At 39.0% G+C, this 18,132-nt stretch overlaps 1 protein-coding gene across 1 annotated transcript in view; it reads right to left on the bottom strand.

Moving 5' to 3' along the window:
* The window catches only part of Abca13 (ATP binding cassette subfamily A member 13), a 408,645-nt gene that overhangs the window by 50,805 nt on the left and 339,708 nt on the right, over positions 1 to 18,132 (bottom strand). The window contains exon 57 of the mRNA XM_075943386.1: positions 3,486 to 3,636. Within this exon, the coding sequence (XP_075799501.1) occupies positions 3,486 to 3,636 (151 nt within the window). The remainder of the gene's footprint in view (positions 1 to 3,485; positions 3,637 to 18,132) is intronic.

Here is an 18,132-nt window from a genome sequence, read left to right as displayed (position 1 = left end):
GAAGAGGGATAAAAAGAGGCTAATAAAGGGGAGAAACAAAGCAAAATAATGATGAAAAGTCCTGGTTTTATAGCAACGCACTTCAGAGTAAATACATTGCTAACAAATTTGCCAAATGTTGTTGGTTATTTTTATGAAACCAAAGAGTGTCTGTCATATTTTTCTAATTTCACAAAAGGTTAAATAGTGCAGACTACAAGTTCCAGAGCCATTAATCACAGGGAAGCTTCCAGAATGTGTGGGAGCAAATGTACGATCTAATGGAATGTCACTTTTGGAAAATAAGTGAAAACGATCTAATAAGAAGCATTTTGTTGCGATCTTTTCTGCACTCAGTGCCACTATCAAAATAATGTCGAACGCAATGACCTAGAAATCAAGGCTGGCAAAGTGCTACCTAGACCCCAAAATGTCATAAACCACAAAAACCTCACTGTTATTGTCCCAGAGTAACTAAATGTCATAAGTTACAAGATCTTACAGATGTCACTCTTTCAGAAAGTTCTACAAAGTGTGCCACCTTCAGAGCAGAAGACTGGAATTCCTTATCTTTATGGCCCAGGCTATAACACATTCAACATGTTAGAACTAAATGTTTTGCCAACCTGGACAGGCGAATACAAGCTTAAAAATGCACCCTCTGCTCACAACTGTACAGTGTGAACAAACTTGAAATGTACCCTGTACTCACAGCTGTAGAGTGTGAACAAGTTTGAAGTGCACCCTCTGCTCACAACTGTACAGTGTGAACAAACTTGAAATGTACCCTGTACTCACAGCTGTAGAGTGTGAACAAGCTTGAAGTGCACCCTCTGCTCACAACTGTACAGTGTGAACAAGCTTGAAGTACACCCTCAGCTCACAACTGTACAGTATGAACAATGGACTGGAAACTTGTTCAACTGGCAGAACCTGAATTCAAGTCAAAGGAAGGGATAAGCTTTCCTTGCCTAAATAAACATTTAAGGATTGCAACTGTAAAGGGCAAGATTATAGATAGAACAGATCAGCAAACTTACCATAGGTGAATTGAGTGCCTGGAGTTCAGCTCAGCTTTGATACAGGGAGAGGGACTTGGTTCTGCCTCCACTAGATATACCAGACTTTGTTGAATCCCCAAGGGAGGCTTTACCCTCCCTGAGGAGTGGATGTGGGTGGGGTCAAGAAGGTGTGGGGAGTAAATGGAGGGGAGAGAGGGGGAATTGGGATTGGTATGTAAAATGAAAAAATACTACTTTTAAATAAAAAAAGTAAATTAATTTAAAAAGTGAAAATAAGAAAAGCTCCAGGCTAGAGTGCATCTATAGTCATTAAACACAGTTTCCATTTCCTAGATCACACAAAAAGCCTGAGACGTCAGTGATGGAAGATATTTTGTTCTAGTCTACTAGCTAGCAACTGTCAGGGCAGTGTCAATCAAAAGCCTGTGCTCCAGAGCTGTTACCTGATCACTCTGTGTTTCACTTTCTCCGGTTTTAAAATCAGGCAAACACTTCTTTACTACTTTCAACAGGGTATGAGACATATGTACAGAAAGACAATCACACATCTCTTAAGGGCAGGATGCATTCTGAGGACTGCATCTTGAGACATTTCATCATGCTGTGAACTCAAACAACTCTCTCCCAGTGCAACGTGGTAGCTGTCAATCACTGAGCATGAATATGACCTCTCAATACTATCAAGAGCTATGGTAAATACAAAGTGCATGAGGCTGTTGCCAGGACATCGCTTTTATGGTAACCCATTTTTGTAAGTAGAAGTAAACCAATCCAGAAGAAAACACATTTTGGTGCCTCAAATATTTAAACTAGCAATAGTCAAGAATTAAATATAGCAGTCATTGACAGAGCTGACGGCAGGGGTTTGTTAACACCACCACATTCACATATGTGATGTGTCATGATGCAATGTTAAGGTGGGCGTGTAGTCATCAAGCTATTGGGAGTTTTCATTCCAATTTTGTAACCTCACCAGTATGGGATCCACAGTGAAAGAAACATTAAGATATGGTTCCTGACGAAATTAATTGGATCATCATTTTATGTTGCTTAACACTAATATCTGTAATAAGAACCTACGCTTATTCTACATTTCAATTTGCTCACACAATTTACTGTAGTGAGAAATCGGCTGGGAGAGGCACTACGTCCTTTAGGAATATGTAGAAAATGTGCAGATCTATTAGAAACTGCTGAATGAGCAAGTCGCAGTATCATCTGCATAATCCACTACAGCTTCATGAAAGAAATAAAGCTAGTTCCTAATTGGTGAGCATTAAAGGAACTTCTCAGTGGAGGAGTTCAAAACACAGACTGAAGGACAGTGGATTGTCAGAAAGCAATTGCCTGGGTGACAGAGAGCACTAAGTCTTATTAAGGGAGACATCATAAGTGCATTCATCCAGACAGGAGGGACCAGATTATAGCCACTGCCAACAATCTACCTCTTCCATCAAAAGCTAACAAGAGGGAGCTGACAGAGAAAATGCCTATTAAAGATAGAGCCAAATATTAGTACTGGATGTTAAGAGAAGTTCTACTTTACTCGGTGGTCAATTAGCTTTGTTTATTACCATGGGAGGTAGGTCAAGTGTCCTGGGTGTGAGCAATGAAGTGGAGAGTTTCTATTCTGGCTTCGAAGCAGCTATAAGTTATGGAACAGAAATATAAAAAAGAAAGACTACAGCATTAATAAAACAACACAGAGAATGAATTGTCATGGACCAGTAAGAGCAGTGGCTACTAGCTTTGTCTACTGTGAATCCTAGGATGTCCCAACTCCTACAGCCTCTAATTGATAAGCTCCACCCCCTTGATCCTACTTCTTTTGCAGAACCAGAAATCTAGTCAGCACTTCACATACTACAAAGAGGTGTGTAAAGGGCAAAATGTGCTTAAGCGCCTTCCATTCTGATGCATTCCTACTTTAAATGCTCTCTGAGCTGTCTTCAAGGCTAGTAGCTCTGATCTGACTGCAGCTTGCATCAACAGAAGAGTCAAGTCTCCCCTGCGGACTGTTTCACCTGCTTTCCATCACTCTCAGGCCTGAGAATTCTTGCCCTTCTAGGCGCTCCTTCATTCTCCTGAGACCACCCAGAAAGGCACTCCTCCCAGGAAACTTTCTGCCTGCTCCTGTAATCCACTTTAGTAACTCCCAAGCTCTACAAACACTTTGTGTCTAGTTTTGCAGTATTTGTTCCTGACCACAAACCACAAACCAGGAAATCTACAGACATTTATAGGAACAAGAAAAATCGTACAGATACAAAGTAACAGAAAATATTTTTTGCATAGAACTCCCTCACTGACACAGTTTTCGATATACAATATCAATAAAATTTTAATGTTGGAAAATTACTTCCCTGAACTCATCTGCCGATATGACTTCTTATCCTGGGGAGAGAGAACAGCCTTGGAGCCATAGTTAATGGACCAGCAGCCCTTAGTGGATCCTTTTCTTTGGAAAACCGCAAGATTGCTTACCTCTGGAATGTACTGTCTTGGAATCCCACGGAGGCTGCAGTAGTATTGGAGATGCTCCCAGCCAGTCAGGAGCTCATCCAAGGCATCCTGCTGTGGACAGTAGCCAAAGAGAATTCCCGCTTTGCCAGCAGAAGTCAGATCCACCATGTCTCTGCACACACAAGTAGAACAGGCTGACAAGGCTTCATGAATACAAATCAATCTATCCCTTAAATTTAACTCATCAATTTCCATCACTCTGTGTTTCCTATAGCTAACAATTTTGCACAAATATTTTCATCTAATGACAAAAGGAAGGATACCAGAAAATGCCACGCTAAAATATATGTCTTGACACAAGGACTACTCAGCTAACTTAAACCAGCAAACTCTGAGAAACCTGTTTAATCTCCCCAGCCCCCGGATAAAGAGTTCACAAACTTCCCTTTTGTAAAGAACATGCTAACTTGCAAAGGTATCTCTGCACTTGCTACTTACAGAGACTACTCTGACCACCTACACACACAAGCAGAGGAGACTACTTTACTAGACACTTCTCCTCCCCAGAATGCCAAACCCATTTCCATTTGATAATACCTGTGTATAAGTCTCTTTCTTCAAACCCATCATTTGATCCTCCCTCTCTCTTGCCCTTCTGTGGTGGTTTGAAAGAAAATGGCTCCCCAAAAGAGGGGCACTATTAGGAGGTGTGACTTTGTTGGAGTAGGTGCAGTCTTTTTCAAAGAAGTGTGCCACTATGGGGGTGGGCTTTGAGGTCGCTTCTGCACAAGCTTTGCTCCGTGTACCCCTCAGACCATTTCTTGCTACCTGCAAGATGTAGGACTCTCAGCTACTTCACCAGCACCATGTCTGCCTGCATGGCACCGTGCTCTCTGACATGATGATAATGAAACAACCTCCGAAACTGTAAGCTGCCACCCCAATTAAATGTTTTCCTTATAAGAGTTGCCATGGTTATGATGTCTCTTCACAGTAACAGAAACACAAAGAAACTTTCCTCTGTCTCTTCTTTTTCCATCTTTGTTTCTTCTTCTGTATTTCCCCTCTCTATATATAATTATACATAATACATAATTTTTCTTTGTAAAACTCTTGTCTGTATATATAAAATTAAATATACCTTTGTTAGTTTAATTTCTAGGGCCTTAACATAGAACCAAAAATGGTAGAGAACAAAACTGTTTCCTCCCTCCCAGTAGCAACCCATGAGATTAGCACACTCATGAGTGTGTATGAGCATATGTGTATATATGTGTGTGTATGTATGTATATATGTTACGGGAGGTCCTCCCACTCCTCCAGCCTATCGCCGCTGAGATACCAGCCCCTTGGGGCGTGGTCTCTCTCCCTTTAAAAAAGCGGCCACTTCCCTCTCCTCTCTCTCTTCACTTCCTGCTCCGCCGGTGACTTGACTTCCTTCCTGGTTACGCAGAGGGCTGACAGTGATCTGTAAGTTTTTTCCCCTTTAAATAAATACCACCCTATTAATCATAATTCCAAACTGGTGTGGCATTGTTTGTGACTTACGCCTTCATTTGGCGTCCAACGTTTGGTTTTAGAACCTCTCCCGGCTCGCAGCCGCGAGTTCGGCTTGGCGGCCGGAAGTTCGGCTTGGCGGCCGCAAGTTCGGCTTGGCGGGCGCTTGTTCAGCTTGGCGGGAGCCCTTGCTTCCTCAGCCGCTGCCTGTGGATTTAAACTCCACAGGCCCGCGTAGTCTCTGCCCGCCTGGTTTGCTCTTTTCTGAGTCGTTTTTAAATCTCCCTTGCAAGCACAGCTCTTAAGTGGCGCGAACCAGAGCACGCGGTTGCTGAAAGCTGCAACCCCTCAGGGTGACTCTGTCACGTGGAGGCATAAGCGGCTTCCAGGTTGCTCTTCTCTACCCCTGGATTCTGGTTTCTGGTTCCATCTCTGGAATTGATTTAATTACATTTACTTTGTTGAGCAACTTACATTTTCCAGTTTTTAACAAATAGTAGGCGGACTCTGAAACGGGACCGTGTTTTCGTCGAGACTTGGCAACAGCGCCACCTGCTGGATAATAGGTAATATGGCAGTTCCCGTTTCTAACGCGAATTTTACTGTTCTGGTTACCAATACAATGGGTTATATCATGCAAGGTTTATATGACTATGGGGATAACTTAATTTACTGGTTACTAGGTTTTAGTATTCTTTTGCATATTCTATCATTTAGGAAGATCATGGCACTCCTAAGAACCATACAATCTTTACTAGAAACTCATGCAGGTCAGGAGATTAAGGATTCAAAAGAGACAATAATAAAAAGACTTGAAATGATTGAAGAAATGATTGGAGCTGGTGAACAGAGTAATAAGGCACAAGGACAGGATACAATGCCAACACCAGCTATTAGAACTGGCTTACCAAAGGTTTTAGCAGCATACCCTATACTTAATTCTGACAAAGCGTCAACTTCTAAAGGCTCAAAGGGAGTCAGAGAAGCTAGATGGACGCCAATAGCAATGAATGATCTAAAAGAAATTAAGCAAGCTATTGTTAATTTTGGCTTGCACTCTGCATACGTAAAGGAAATGATAAGGACTTGGGCTTCTAATGCTAGAGCTACCCCCCATGATTTCCATCAGTTAGTGTCTGCAGTTTTAGATAATGGACCTTCCTTGATGTTTGGAATTTATTTCAGAGAAGAATCCAAACATATGGAACAGCAAGGAAGAGCAAAAGGTATTGAGGTTTCCCAAGACCAAATTCTTGGTGCAGGAGAATATGCTGATCCACAGGTCCAAGCTCTTTATGATGATGAAGTACTGTGTCTATGTCACCAAGCAGCTTTAAATGCTTGGAATAGGATACAAGATCCAGCAAAAAGGGTTGAATCATATACCAGAATTAGGCAGGGACAGAGAGAACCCTTTATTGACTTTTTGCAAAGATTAATTAAGGCTCTGGACATAGGGGTAACAGACCCAGAAGCTAGACGAATACTTCTTGAATCTCTAGCTTTTGAGAATGCAAACATAGAATGCAAAAAGATAATTGGGCCTTTAAAGTCTAGATCAGCACCTATGGATGAATGGATTCAGCATACGATGAATGTTGAGACGTTTAGCTATAACGATGAATCTTGGGTAGGAGAAGCGATTTCCACAGCAATGAGGAGACATCAAACTGCCAGGTGTTTTAATTGTGGTAAATTAGGACATCTGAAAAGGGATTGCAGGCACAGAATTTCTAGGAATATTATCTCCTCTGGGAATGACAAAGATAGGAGACCTAGGCCTTCAGGTATATGTAGGAGATGCGGTAAAGGCCGACATTGGTCCAATGAATGCAGGTCAACAACAGACAAACAAGGCAACCCGATACCGTCGGGAAACTCCTTGAGGGGCCTCTCGCAGGCCCCCAAGCCAACAGTGGCCCAGTCATTCCCAGTCACAGTGGAGAACGTGCCTCACCAAGAAAATTAAAAGCTCCAATTTCTGCTGTAAAAAGTAATACTGGTCTAAATGATGAAATCCATGTGGAGGATGAGTCAAAAAACCCAGTTGGACAGAGTAAACGTATATTTTGGCAGACTTCTATTAATGATCAAAGACCAAAGCTAAGAGTCTGTATAAATGGCACTTTTATTGAAGGCTTATTAGACACAGGTGCGGATGTAAGTATCATTACCCCAGAATCTTGGCATCCGAATTGGCCTCTTAAAGAGGTAGATGTTCAGTTCCTGGGAATTGGAACCCTATCTCGTGTAAAACAAAGCACAAGATGGGTTGAATGCATAGGGCCCGAAGGGCAAATAGGAAGACTAAGGCCATATATAGCCAATATTGCCATAAATTTATGGGGCCGTGACCTGCTACAGCAATGGAATACCCAGATTAACATTCCTGTAGTTCCAGGAACTCATAATTCTGGGAAGTATATGATGAGGTATTATGGAAAAAGGTCACTAGCCATTCAGGCTGTACAAGAACATACAGCAAATACCAAACCTTTAGAGGTACCAACAGCCCTACCTTTAAAATGGCTAACTGAGAAGCCAATATGGATCAAACAGTGGCCTCTAGCTGAAGATAAACTACAGGCATTGGAACAGCTGGTGCAGGAGCAACTAGATGCTCACCACATTGAAGAATCAACCAGCCCTTGGAATTCTCCTGTGTTTGTTGTAAAAAAGAAATCTGGTAAATGGAGAATGGTGACAGATCTAAGAGCTGTCAACAAAGTAATTCAACCTATGGGCTCACTACAATCTGGAATTCCTTTGCCTTCTCTGTTACCAAAAGGATGGCCTCTTATAGTTATTGATTTGAAAGATTGTTTTTTCACTATACCGTTACAAGAAAAGGATAGAGAAAAATTTGCCTTCACAGTGCCTACTTATAATAATTCTCAGCCCAATAGGAGATATCAATGGACTGTCCTCCCACAGGGTATGCTCAATAGTCCTACACTGTGCCAATATTTTGTAAGTAAGCCATTGGAAATAATTCGTAAACAATTCCCCAAGTCCATTATTTATCATTACATGGATGACATCTTGTTATCTGATTCAAATAAAGATACTTTAGAAAGGATGTTTGAAGAAGTAAAGAAAGTCTTGCCTAGGTGGGGATTACAAATTGCCCCTGAAAAGATTCAAAGAGGAAATTCTATTAATTACCTAGGTTACAGAATAGGGTTAGAGAAAATTAAAACGCAAAAGGCACAAATTAGGAGAGACCGGTTAAAGACTCTTAATGACTTCCAAAGATTGTTAGGAGACATTTCCAGTCTACGACCAGCTGTTGGGATAACACCTGATCTAATAGTTCATTTAAACAAAACCTTAGATGGTGATAAAGATTTGAATAGTCCAAGAGAACTGACAGCTGAAGCAGAAAAGGAACTGACAATGATTGAGGAAAAATTACAGGAGGCACATGTGGATAGGGTGAACCCAAATCTTAGCTGCATCCTAGTCATATTGCCTTCCAGAATTTCTCCTACAGGGATTCTAATGCAGAGGGAAGATATTATTTTAGAGTGGATATTTATACCTAATAAACCAAGTAAAAAATTAAAAACTTATGTGGAAAAAGTCTCTGAATTAATTATAAAAGGTAAGCTGAGACTTCGTCAACTAGCAGGTATAGACCCAGCAGAAATTATAGTGCCTTTTACTACTGAAGAAATAAAAAAGTTATGGGAAGACAATGAACCGTGGCAAAGAGCTTGTGCTAATTTTTTGGGAGAAATTAATAGCAACTATCCCAAAAGTGGTAGACTTAACCTCATAAAAAGAACTTCTTGGATTCTTCCTAGAATTGTACGTGATGCTCCAATAACTGGAGCCCGTACGTTCTATACTGATGCAAATAAATCAGGGAAAGCAGGTTACAAGTCAGATGAATTGAGTAAGGTGGAACAAAGCCCTTATAATTCTGTCCAGAAGGCAGAGTTATATGCCATTCTTATGGTGCTAAGGGATTTTAAAGAACCTCTTAATATAGTTACAGATTCACAATATGCAGAAAGAGTTATCTTGCATATTGAAACCGCTGAATTTATACCAGATGACACAGAGTTGACTTCATTGTTTATCCAGGTACAAGACATAATCAGGAACAGGCTTTGTCCGATGTACATAACACACATCCGGTCCCATACAGGTCTGCCTGGTCCTCTAGCCCAAGGCAATGCTGAGATTGATCAATTATTGATTGGAAGTGTGTTGCAGGCCTCAGAATTTCATAAGAAGCATCATGTCAATAGTAAAGGCCTAAAGAAAGAATTTTCCATTACTTGGCAACAAGCTAAGGACATTATAAAGAGATGTCCTACTTGTTCTTTCTATAATCAAACACCGTTGCCTGCAGGGAGTAACCCAAAGGGCACTAAGAGAAATGAAATCTGGCAGATGGATGTGTTCCACTTTATAGAATTTGGTAAATTAAAATATGTACACCACACCATAGACACGTATTCAGGTTTTCAATGGGCTACTGCCCTGAGCTCAGAAAAGGCTGATTCAGTAATCACACATTTATTGGAAGTTATGGCCATCATGGGTATACCTGCGCAAATAAAGACAGATAATGGTCCAGCATATGTATCTAAGAAAATGAAACGCTTTTTTGATTATTATAAAATAAAACACATTACAGGTATACCAAATAATCCTACAGGTCAGGCAGTTATAGAAAGATCAAATCGTACTATAAAGGATATGCTGAACAAACAGAAAGGGACCGAAAATACCCCCAGAAATAGATTACATAATGCTTTATTAACCTTGAATTTTCTTAACGCTAATGAGAAAGGAACGACAGCAGCAGAGAGACATTGGATAATGGAAAAGTCTGCTGAACTAAATCAACCGATTTATTTCAAAGATGTGCTGACCTCTCAGTGGAAGCCAGGAGATGTGCTACGTTGGGGAAGGGGTTTTGCTCTTGTTTCCACAGGAGAAGAAAAATTGTGGATACCATCAAAATTAATAAAGTTTCGATTTGAAGAAGAGAAACCTCTTGGAAAGGAGAAATGACAACTCATCCACAATGATTATATTCATACAGGTGGTAAGAAAAACATATAGAATGGGGGCAGGGTTCTGTTCTTATCTCCACAGGAAAACACTCATCTTTGAGAAATTCAAGGGACCCTGGATGTTTGGATACTGACAGATGGAAAAATACCTGCCCGATAGGAAATATCAAGAAAACTGAATGGGTTGTGTAAGTAATATTAAACCATATTTCTAAATTTATAAAGCTGGTTTTGAAGTTGGACTCTGGCTCAGTCCCTCTCCAATTCCAAGCCTGTTAGTAAGAGAAAAACCCAGAGTTTCTGGAGTTTCTGTCTCATGTCAAGAGCCATGATGTGGGACAGAAAGAAATATGAGTTTAGAAAACATCTTTGCTTTTCTTCATATCTATCATACTTTTCATTGAATATATCTATCATGTCTTTCATTGAATATATATATATGTCTATATGATTAATGCTTAAGTTTTTCATAATGAACAATGAGTTTTTCCTGAAGTGACATTTGAAGTTTCCAGGAAGAAGATGGGGCCCCATAACAACAACTCCACCTGGTTGATATGACGTCATGATACTGATAGCGCTACAACAAGACCTGCTTTGGGTACCAGCTGCACAAGACAGTTCCAACTTGGTTAGCTGAAATGGTGCACATCTTATACAACATTTTGGCCAGACCTGCACAAAATACTCAGAGACTATTGGCAATATTAAAAGACTTGATCTTGAAATTTAACCATCATTTTACTTTCACAGGATCCCCCAGAAAGAACGTCGCCCCCATGACAGCTGGAAGTAATTCTAGAGGACGACGTCCCCTCTCCCAGTAAAGTTTGCCCTTGGGTTTAGGGACATCATTTAGGGGTTGATTATAATTAGTATACGATTGAGGGTTGGGGGAGGAATTTTATAAGCTCAGGGATCATTTTGAAAAAAAAAAAAAAAGAGGGATGATGGGATAATAGATTTGTAATTGTGAGTTACTGTTTTTAGACAAATATATTGGTATAGATTCTTGTATATTGATACAAAGTTAAATTATATTGACTATTGTATGCATGCATGTTTCTACCTTGTTTAAAACATTTTTATGTATTGACATATATTGTATTGTATATATTTACCATATTGCTGTGTACATTTCTACCTCTGATTAAGATACTTATATAATGTTTGTGTATTGATATATATTTACCTACTGCAATGTATATTTGTACATTGTTTATATTTGGAGGTCATTGTCCTCATTTGTTTCACAGTTGTTTATTGTCTTAATCTTTAAGTTAGATAGATATTGAGAATTATATAGACTAATAGTCATCTAAGTTTGTCATTTATAATTAGACTAATCAGGTTCTTTAGATATATAGAGATTATACTCAGTATAGATAGATAGTCTTCAACTTCTTCAAAGAGCTGTAGAAAATGGCCTTTAATCTAACTCAGAGTTTTGTGGTAGTGAGACACAATTGCTCCTGGCAACACCACTCTATTCCCGAGAGAATGTTGAGCACCAAAGACACTCCACCTGGAGCCTTTCCTTTTGGCAGAACTGGCCTTGGGGCAAAGAAATGCCCATACCTCAACCACTGACAAAGATACAGAGCATGCATCAATGGATAAAACAGGGCTGTCTTATCCTGCCAAGACAGGGTAAGATAGTTTTGAAAAGTTGCTTGCCTTTGAAAATGGTGTGTCAGTTATGTTAGGCCTTAGCCAAAGTTGGTTGCTTCAACACTGCTAATGTGACTTTGGGTGATTGCCTAGGTAGCTAGTTGTCTCTGTGATTTGTTGCATGTTTTGGAAGTTGTTTTACTGAACTTCCTAATTAACCAGGTAACATTATTTCCCTTCTCAGATCTTCGATGGGGTTGAAGACTATATAGATGTAGTTACTTTTCTCTCATGACTTGGCCAAGTTATTTATTATACAAGACCTAAGCTAGTTAGAATAGGATATTTGTACTTATTGTATATAATTTCATAGTAGGTTTAGAACTCTCTTATTTAAACAAAAGGGGGAGGTGTTACGGGAGGTCCTCCCACTCCTCCAGCCTATCGCCGCTGAGATACCAGCCCCTTGGGGCGTGGTCTCTCTCCCTTTAAAAAAGTGGCCACTTCCCTCTCCTCTCTCTCTTCACTTCCTGCTCCGCCGGTGACTTGACTTCCTTCCTGGTTACGCAGAGGGCTGACAGTGATCTGTAAGTTTTTTCCCCTTTAAATAAATACCACCCTATTAATCATAATTCCAAACTGGTGTGGCATTGTTTGTGACTTACGCCTTCATATATATATGTGTGTGTGTGTGTGTGTGTCTAGCACTGAGCTTCATATTTGGCATGTGATATGTTCTGAATAAAAGGCTATCTGTAATACTTCTACAAAGAAACTATTGTAAACAATGTGTAAATCCTTAAAATTACAGTTGAAGATTTCACAATTCAATTTAATTATAACAATTCAAATAAACTTTCAATGAATATATGAAAAGTAGTAAGAGTTAATGAGTCCAGTTGCAAAGGTCATCACAAGCTTCCAATACCTCGCCGTCCTCCCTCTCACAATGCTCCCATTGGGATCAGCTTCTACCAGCACGACAAACATGTATGACTGATCTAATAGCTGAGTCTAGCATGATGGCAGCTTTGGACTGTGTGCTGCAGTTTTATTTTATAGTGTCGCTCTTTTAAAGTCTTCTATTCTTCCTGCCAGGCTTCAGGAGCAGTGGTGTTCTTGTGCTTTGTGACTTGACTTTTGTCAGAATGTCACAGAGTTGAAGGGACACGTGGAGCATGCCACAGATTCTTTCCCTTAACAAAATGCACTTCAGTTTAATTCACGCTCTCCAGGATGCATGTGAGGACTCTGAACTTACACACTGGAAGCTAGTCTTTTAAGTAAAGGTATTAAGAGGTGGCTCCTTCAAAAGGAGATTGGGTCAGAAACACCGGTATCTCAAAGAATGGGAGAGTGTGATGTTTAATAAAAATTAATCTGACTTAATTAAGAATAATGCAAAAGGAGGTCATGAATTTGAAAATAAGCAATAAGGAGTATTTGCGATAGTTTGGGGGACAGAAATGCTGTAATTATATTCTAATTCAAAAAACAAAGTAATAATAAATAAATAAATAAATTAGATATATAAACATTGGGAAAATGGTACTTCCAAGTGCATCTGTGAGAGTATTTCTAGAAAATCCCTGACTCATGGAGTCACACTTAAAGCAGGAGGCACCATCCCACCTGCTTGAGGGTCAGATGAAATAAAAAGGCAGAAGAAGGCAAATTCAACTTTGTCTCTCTTACTCCCTTTCTTCTTACTTCCCTCTTCCCTCTCTTCTTCTTTTCTCCTTTCCCTTTTTCTTTTCTTTGTTTGTTTTTTTGTTTTTTATAAATTTATTTATTTATTAAAAATTTCCACCTCCTCCCATTTCCCTCCCCCTCTCCCCCCATCCCTCCCTCTCCAGTCCTAAGAGAAGTCAGGATGCCCTGCCCTGTGGGAAGTCCAAGGCCCTCCCTACTCCACTTAGGCCCAGGAAGGTGTCCACCCAAATAGACCAGGCTCCCAAAAAGCCAGTCCATGCAGTAGAATCAAAACCCAGTGTCATTATCATTGGCTTCTCAGTCAGCCCTCATTGTCAGCCACATTCATAGAGTCCAGTCTGATCACATGCTCATTCAGTCCCAGTCCAGCTGGCCTTCCCCCCTTCCCTCCCTCCCCTTCCTTCCTTACCATACTTTCAAGTATTCTGACTGGTTCATTATCCTTACAAAGACCACATGGGGGAATTAATAGTCCAACTTTTCCTTCTACCATGGAAAAACTGCAATATATCCTCATCTCTGAAGTAGGCAGTCTTCACCTGACTTATGTCTGGTAGGATCTTCTTCCTCTAGTGTGCAGTAATACTATGATTGTTACACAACCATTCTTACGACATGCATGTCCTTTACTCATTCTTGCATAGGAAATGAGACTGTCAAGGAAGAAGTCCTCTTGAATTTGTAGTCTGATAAACAATGAATACATTTTACATCATGACTCACCATGGGGTATTTGTTTCTCGCATTCAAAAAATGCAAAGATTGAATGAAAATACAAGTTTCAAGAATCCCTGTATATTCAGTAACTAACTCTGAAAGACTTAATAGGGAAATAATTCAATAGAATTATACACACACACACACATATATAATTTGTGTGTATATGTGTATATACATTTATGATCATGTTTATGTATATTTTATCTGTAGTTGCAAACGCTATTTTAAATTCATTATCAGAGTGTCAATCTGGGATTTGATTTATTGAAAGTCTAAAAAGTTTTATAACCAAAAAGACATAAAATATTTAATTAAAGCTATGCAGAAAGCCTTGCCCCATGAAACACTGACAACTGGATCCAATGCAGGACACACCCAGGTAAAGCTCAGCAATGACGACAGGCATGCGTCTGAAGAAAAGGAAAATTCACTGTGATAAGCAACATGTGTTCTCATCTTCCTGAAGCAAAGGTCATTGTGACAGATAACAATGAGATGCATGAAGTGGCTCCTGAGAAGCTAAGGGGCTAAGCAGAGTTGGTATTCTTTAGAGGTAAAAATAAGATGTGGGGCTGCAGAGTCAGACGAAGACAGGTGAGCCCATACACAGGAGAAAATGAAGAGAATCTGCATCTCGGGCTTTTCTACCTGGGGACAGTGATGGGATGAACATAAGAAGAAAAGAACTGCCTGGTGTCCCAGTCTCACCAAATGCAAAATTCCTCTTTGAAGTAGAATTACTATGTATTGATGGAAATAGTGGTAAAGGCATCAACCACAATGAAACCTTAGCCTTGAAACTCATGCAAGGAAGTAGAGCTTGTTACTGGGGAACGGGAAGACTCAAATGGAAATCCAGAGAGTTAAAACCTGTTTACTCAATCCCAACATTTGAAAAATGCAACGCCTTATAAGTTCCTTGCAGCCTCAAATATTTTACTATAACTACAGAAAATATTAGGGATAATTATTTTTCCATTTACCTAAAAGTTTCAGTAAAAATGTATGAACTATCTTGATCTGAAACAAACAAACAAACAAAAAAACAAAAAGAAATGGGACAAAGTAAATCTAGATCATGAGAAATAACAAAGCAAAAATTTAAAAAATAGATAAAATAGAAAAGGCTATAAAGATAACAAAAACCTTCAAAGTCACAAGTTAATTCTTTGGGAAAATAAAAATTTCAAACCTTTAGCTACACCGGCCAAGAAAAACAAAAACAAAACAAATAACATTAACAAAAACAAAGATTCACATGGTTAAAATTGCAAGAAGCATTTCTATTAAGATATAGAAACAGAGAGGCTTATGATGCAGTTGTACTAGTATCCTTATGGGGACAGATCCATAGAGTGTATTCTTAGGTACACTTAAGAATAAACAAGCAACTGTACTTTTGTCTGGTTGAGGAAGAACAAACTCCAACAGATGCACAGGAAGTAGGCTGAACAAGTACTTTTTAAAGTGCTCACAATTTAACCCCAGGACTAGATAATTTCAGTAGTGAGTTTTAATGAATGTTTGAAGACTAACATCAACCCTTCACAGTCTGTTTCGAACAAATAAGAGACAAGTATAACTCTGAGTTAATTTCTAAGAATTGTAATGATAATGAAACCAAAGACATGAGAAGGAAATAAACCTCTGCAATTTATTAGGACTACAGACAGATGAATTCTTATAAAACACACATTCTCATTAACTAATAATGGGGTTATGCCCCAGTAAACTCAATGTGCACTGAAAACATCATACATCAAAAATGCTTTTACTACCATCTGTGTTTACATATTTCTGTAATTCTAGCACTTCAGACATAAAGGCAAGACAATTGTGAGCTCATGGGCATCCTGGGCTATTTATCAAGTTCCAGGCTATTATAACGAGATCCTGCTGGGGAGGGGGGGCATTACTACTTTTTAATTGCTCAATGAATGAACATTATAGCTTAAACTGGTCTACCTTATACATTCTTACGACTCAAAGTAACCTACACTTGAGTACTTTGGAAGTATTATTACTGCATATTATTAACCTTAGAAGAGACGAAAATTCAAAGTACAGTTTCTAATTAATGCCTATTTATTTCCTAATAGCAATGAATTGAAAAACTATGTTTAGAATCCAATAGGTCAGGAACCATGTGTATAAGGAAATCAAATCCAGTAATACATAGGGATAATTAGATATAAGGAAGTAAGGTAAAGCCAACAAAGGCAATGTTAGTTCAGTATGCTAAAATTAATCATTATATACTGAATTAATGGAGTACAAATATCATATGCCATCCAAATAGACAAAACACCACACTTGACAAAATCCAAAGTAGAAATGAAATAGGTTTATTATAGGACACTATTTATAGGAACTTCTCCATTTATATGATCCACATATATAGACAGACAGATCTACAGAGGAAGAAGTAGATTCATAATAGTTGATGACTAGGGAAGGGAGTGACAAAAAAGAAAAACTAATATGTGCAGAGTCTGCTTTGAAGGTGATAAAAATATTCTGGAGTTACATATTAAAAATTACCATGCAATTTTATGAATATAACCAATGTAGTGTTACACTTAAGGTATAAATTTTGAAGTATTTGAACTGAATCTTAATTAACCGAAACATTGTCAGGAAAAGATCAATATACAAATGTTCTATGGAAGCTCTCAAACCCCTTCATACCTGCACTATATAGATGCGTGTACCAATGATGTTCATTCTAATGCTTGTCAATATTAATGAAGGAAAAAAATCACAACATTCAACAATATGAGTACTAATCACTTCACCAATGTGGAATTATGAAAAAGAAGCTGCAAATAAAGAGACTTATTGACTAGCCAACCAATTGAATATACAACCAATGACTGGTTCATTTTGAGGCCAACACCACAAAAGGGAGATCATGACCGACACTTCCTGGAGGGTCAATAACTTGATACTTGATAACCCAGAGACCTAGGATAGAATCAAACATGACTAGCAAAAAAAAAAAGTTAAATAAAATGATTCCTAATGATATTCTGCTATACCCATAGATCAGTGCCTAGCCGAATTACCATCAGAAAGATTTTATTCAGAAACTTAAGGGACCCACAGCCAAGCATTAGGTGGAACTCTCAAGGAGCCCCATAGAAGAGGGGAAGAGGGGAACGAAAGATTGTAGGATCCACAGTGATGGAGGACACCGTGAGAACATGTTCCACAGAATTAGCTAAGCAGGGCTCATATGGGCTCACAAAGACTGAAGCAGCAAAAAAAGAGCCTTCAGGCCTCTGAGCTAGGTCTCCTGAATATCTATTATGGTTTTGTAGCTTGGTATTCCTGGAAGACTCCTAACAGTGGGGGAGGGGCATCTCAGACTCTTTTGCTTGCTCTTGGGGCCCTTTGACTCCTACTAGGTTGCCTCATCTAGCCTTGATATAAGGATATGTGCCTAGTCTTGTTGTAACTTGTTACACCATGTTCATTTGATAACCCTGGGAGGCCTGCTCTTTTCTGAATGGAAAGGGAGGAGGAGTATATCTGGAGGAGAAGGAATAAGTGGTGAGGGAGGAGTGGGAAGAGTGGAGGGAGGGGAAACTGTGGACGGGATATAATGTATGAGAGAAGAATACGTTTTTAAAAAAATAACATTCTACTTTGAAATATCTCCTGTTACTACAATGAACATGTTATTTTGACCACAATAGATGTGATTTATAAAGTTAAAAAGGAATCTGTGAAGAAAATGAATGGAAAAAAATAACAGTCAAATAAAGAATTGATTTCAAGAAAAACTATTAAAAAGAATAAGAGTATACAGATATAAAAATGAACGACAGAACTTCTAGGACTGGACAGTATGGTGTGTAGAATAAAACAACTCATGGAATGAGAGTGATTAAAGGGTGCAGGTACAGGAAAAGGAGCTGGACACAGAACAAGAAAATATTCAGACAAGCATGAAGGCAAAAAGAACAAGGAAAGAAAAGAGCTATACAGTTGCCTGTGTGTAATCAGAGTATCATAAAGAGAAGGGGGATAAAAAAAGGAAATGGATTTGAACAAATAATTTACACATTTGATGGCAACTAGAGTGCTCCAGTCAA

This window comes from Microtus pennsylvanicus, chromosome 12 (assembly GCF_037038515.1).
Source record: "Microtus pennsylvanicus isolate mMicPen1 chromosome 12, mMicPen1.hap1, whole genome shotgun sequence".
NCBI classification, from domain to species: domain Eukaryota; kingdom Metazoa; phylum Chordata; class Mammalia; order Rodentia; family Cricetidae; genus Microtus; species Microtus pennsylvanicus.
Note: the sequence above shows the minus strand (reverse complement) of the source record. Positions and strands in the feature narration are given on the sequence as shown.